The sequence below is a fragment of the Arvicola amphibius genome, chromosome 11 (assembly GCF_903992535.2).
Source record: "Arvicola amphibius chromosome 11, mArvAmp1.2, whole genome shotgun sequence".
NCBI classification, from domain to species: domain Eukaryota; kingdom Metazoa; phylum Chordata; class Mammalia; order Rodentia; family Cricetidae; genus Arvicola; species Arvicola amphibius.
Genome location: NC_052057.2, coordinates 52918993 through 52923144, shown reverse-complemented (window position 1 = coordinate 52923144; position 4152 = coordinate 52918993). Strand labels below are relative to the sequence as shown.

General features: G+C 43.6%; 1 protein-coding gene across 1 annotated transcript; it reads right to left on the bottom strand.

Moving 5' to 3' along the window:
• Positions 1 to 1663: 1663 nt before the first annotated feature.
• On the bottom strand, positions 1664 to 3236 carry LOC119826335 (deubiquitinase DESI2). Its single transcript, XM_038347566.1, has one exon. It carries the CDS (start codon positions 3175 to 3177, stop codon positions 2593 to 2595), a length of 585 nt encoding a protein of 194 aa, XP_038203494.1. The 5' UTR covers positions 3178 to 3236; the 3' UTR covers positions 1664 to 2592.
• Positions 3237 to 4152: the final 916 nt, after the last annotated feature.

The window sequence follows — 4152 nt, the reverse complement described above, 5'->3', positions numbered from 1 at the left end:
GACTACACCTGGAATTCCCTGCTCTGTAAGATGCTGGTGATGGGTAAGATGCTATTGCTGTGAGTCAGAGCAATAGTTGGCTGGAGCTCAGGCCTGGAGGTGCTCTAGGACAATCACCACCTGCTACCGTCCCATGTGACACTTCTAAAGCTGATGCCCCCAGTGTGGGTTAAAAAACCCAAGCATATTTAAAACAAATACCAGAAACCAGCTTTCTGATCTTTTATAGCTATTACTGTTCAACCCTCCAAGAGAAACGGTTTCACTTGGTTACAACTACAGAAGCTATACTGGACTCCATGGATCACATATAAATTCATGACTGCAGTTTTGACCTGGATTTTTTTCTTATGAGTTCTCGTTGAGAACAAGATTGCTTTCGTCCAAGGGCAAGAGAAGAAAACTTAATAAAACCCATTCTTAATTTGCACTGTAGAGAAGGTCCTCACTAAATGAGATTCTTTCTCTTTCAACCTCAATCAAGTACAATAGACTGCAAGAAACCTCATGTCCAGAATCTGACCTGCTCACTTCCAGGTAACTGGTGCAGGCATTGTTTATTTCCCAGAAGACCTTTCTATCTATCACTTCAAACGCTACAGAGATCAGCAAGTCACTTGTATGTTGAGCTGCTGAAATATGGTGAACACAGAAGACCTGTTCCTGGCTATTTACCCAGAAATGACTGAGGGGCCATTCCCTTGGGTCAACAGCAGATTCAAAACATATCTCAATGGGTTAGAAAACATCATGATTCATATTAATAATAATAAAAATAAAACTCCAAGTGAACCATATCAAGCATTACCTACTAACCTGGGCTTGAGGGCTAGGTCTCGTCTTTTAGTGAACAACCTCCTGGAGAGCGTTAGTGTTTTGTCCTAAGTCTCATTTTCAGACCTGAACTAAGTCAACTCTCCATAAAGACCGCATATTCTGTCCTGCTGCACGGTTCCTGAAACACAGGCTCTGCCCCCCACGAAGCAGAGCAACTTGCACCGGCTTTCCACTCTGGAAACAGAACAGTCAAACAGCATAAAGTGGCTTCATTTTCCTCAGGCCAGTGTTTATAACCCAAGGTTTACTTTCCCTAAAGAGGGTGTGCTTACATTAAATATCAATCAAAATCAGCTCATGGCAAAGTTAAAGATGTAATTTACTCAAAGATACGTATCCTCACATAGAGAAATGTGACTTTCACACTAATGAAGTATCTAAAGCTGCAGTCAGTACCTTGGATTGCTGCATCCACTACTTTACACAGGACACTCACTCTTAAGGCAGAACATTGATTGTAACATGTAATGATTGGTTTCTTACATCCAAGGGTCAACTGGGGGTAGACTCTAGCAGACAACTTCCTTACTAAAGAAGATTTAGCTGTAGCGACAACTTCATTCCTACAATTGTTATGTAAAAGACACACATTTGAGAGAACATAAAAAGATGAATTTAAGACACACAAAAATATGATTTTTCAACAAGAGATCAATGAAAATAGAATTTCTATTATGAGGCGAAACTACTCTCATCATGAACTAATAAACCCCAACAAGCCATTTCTGGTATGGTGTACACAAAGTATTAAATATTAAAGAATTACCTTTGGGGGGTGTTTCTTTAGACTCTAGTTTTCAACGTCTAGTATAAAAGGTAGCCTGGATAGTTAAAAAGCAGTTTAATGTCAGTTCATACTGCTGCTCAGGAAGCTAGGTTAGGATACTCCCGCCCCACCCAAAACATCCTGGGCAGGGAGGAGTTTAGTATGTATTAAAATAAAAATGAAGCCCCTCCCCAACACACGTGCAAAAACACTTGTCAGTTGTAAGAGTATCTTCCATGAAAACATCTTCATTAGAGAATCAAGGCATCACGCCAGGCAGATACAAGAATACCACCCTGCTGAGGTGGCGTATTTGGGATGAAACCAGCTGCTCCACGGGCACCTTGGGAAATGTGCTACTCAGAATGGGGAGGGGTGGAGTGGAACCGACCCAGGGCTCCAAGCCCTCGGGCTATGTGTGCTCCTTTATGTCAGGCCAGTTTGGATCCCTGTATCTGGGCACCAAAAATGGTAACAAAAAAAATACAAATCTAACATACAGCTCTTAAGCAGGTGATGGGAACTGTAACCATGTAAGTACCTCTTCAAGTGCCTACTCTTTATGCTGTAGTTCTGGTGATTTTCAGAATGTGTACAAAGATGACCTGCCTAATTTCTGAAGATGAAGGTTTTCTTCTTTCATGGTGGCAGAAGTCCATGCAAGATTTGTAAACAGTGATACAAAATACTGTAAACGTAATTTAACAGAGCTCATATAAAACAGAGGAAGTGAATCCAAATTTACAAGTGGATTAAAAAAAAAAAAGAGGACAGCTTCATATAAAGTTTTCCCTCCTGCGCCAAGTGATTTTTGTTTGTTTGTTTGTTTTTTGTTTTTGACTACAAATATAATCCTGAGCTGAAAAACTGGGATTTGGGGGAGAGCCATCTTTGCATACAAAATATCCAAAGGACATTTACTCTATTTTCTTTTCTCTAGTGATATTCAACAGCCAGAGACAGTTCTGAAGGTGTGGCTTTGGAGATGCTCATAGTTTAGTGTGACGCCCAGTTCTGGCACCAGCTGCAGCACTTGCCATGGCAGCGGATGCGGCTGCATCCTCTGCTTCTTCCAGTTCATCCTGGAGCTCTTGGCTGACACTAGACTGCAGTGCAGCAGGAGTGAGCCACTCCTTTGGGAGGCAACTCTGTAGAAAGGGTATACAGGAGCTGAAGTAGGCCAGTCGGTTGATCCAGCGAGGAATCTCTTTCCCACAAAGAATCTCTGATAAAGCTGAAGAAAAATGATTGCAGTTTTTGTGCATCAAATGGTAGGCATTGCCTTTATATTCTTTCCCCAGTTCTTCTACAATCTTTTCTATATCATCTTCTAGAAAGTCCGTACTCCCTAAAACAACAGCTTCTTTAAATTTAAATGTTTCTCCTAGTTCAGAAGCATTTCCTGGGGAAATTTCAAATATTCCAGAAAAAGGATAAGGATGGCCACCATAAGCAAATTCTCTGCCATACACTTCAATTCCAGAATGAAAAACTCCAATTCCAATAGATGATGTGTATTCATTCATCCAGTACATGTCGTACACGTTGAGCACCACTAACTGGTTAGCCCCCATCCTCCTCCCGGCGGCCGCCGCCTCGTCCTCCAGCCGCTCGGTCTCCGCGGGGCGGAGGCCGCTGCCACCCTCGCGCTTCTGGCAGGGCACGAGGCGGGCACTAAGCGTCCAGCCCGGCCCGCCGCAGCCGGGGCGGAAGCATCCGGCAGCCGGGGACGCTCCCGGGAGCCGCTGACGGAGACCTGTGTGAGGACGGGGCCGGACCGGGGATCTGTCTATTTTTGACAGAGACCCTAAGTTATGTGAGGGGAAAAAAAAACAACTTCTTTTAAGGGCCATTAAACAGGCAGGTAATAGTGAATGGCAGGATGAAGGGAAGGAGGTGGCAGGAAGTGAGGAAAGGAAAGGGAAGGAGGGAGAGGAGGCAACAGAGAAGAGAGGGAGGGAAAGAGGGAGGGAGGGAAGGATGGAGGAACGGAGGGACGGAGGGATGGAGGGAGTAAAAGAGAAAGAGAGAAAGAGGAAGGGAGCGGAGAAGGGAAAAGATGATAGAGGGAGGAAGGAAAAGAGACAGAAGAAAAAAAGGTAGGAGGGAGAGGGAGAGAGAGGAGAGAGACTGATTTTTTAATGTGGTCACTGGGATGAGAACAAAGATACCCAAAACCACTTTTTCCAGGCCTGGCTCTCATCCCACCCTAAGTCCATCTTCAGCATTTTGTCATCCAGCTGAGATTTAAATAGAAGGCCAAGGGTGTGCATAAGGCATCAAGTCAGGGTGTGCCATAGCCTTCACCTACACAGCATGGTCTCAGCTCCAGTCTCCACTGGTAATATTATGTTAAGCCATTGGCTGAAAGCAGCTTCTTTATTCATTAACCAATAAAAGCAACACATATACAGAAGGACTTCCCACACCATTTACCCTTTTCTGTTTAAATAAAAGGAAGTTTTTAACTTTTACGTAGTAAAATTACATATAAAAAAAGAGGTATCAGTCAGTGAGAAGCCATTTAGCCTACATCAGAGACAGATGTG

Coding starts and splice junctions, on each gene's coding strand:
- LOC119826335 (XM_038347566.1), bottom strand. CDS start 3,177: ATGGGGGCTAACCAGTTAGTGGTGCTCAACGTGTACGACATGTACTGG.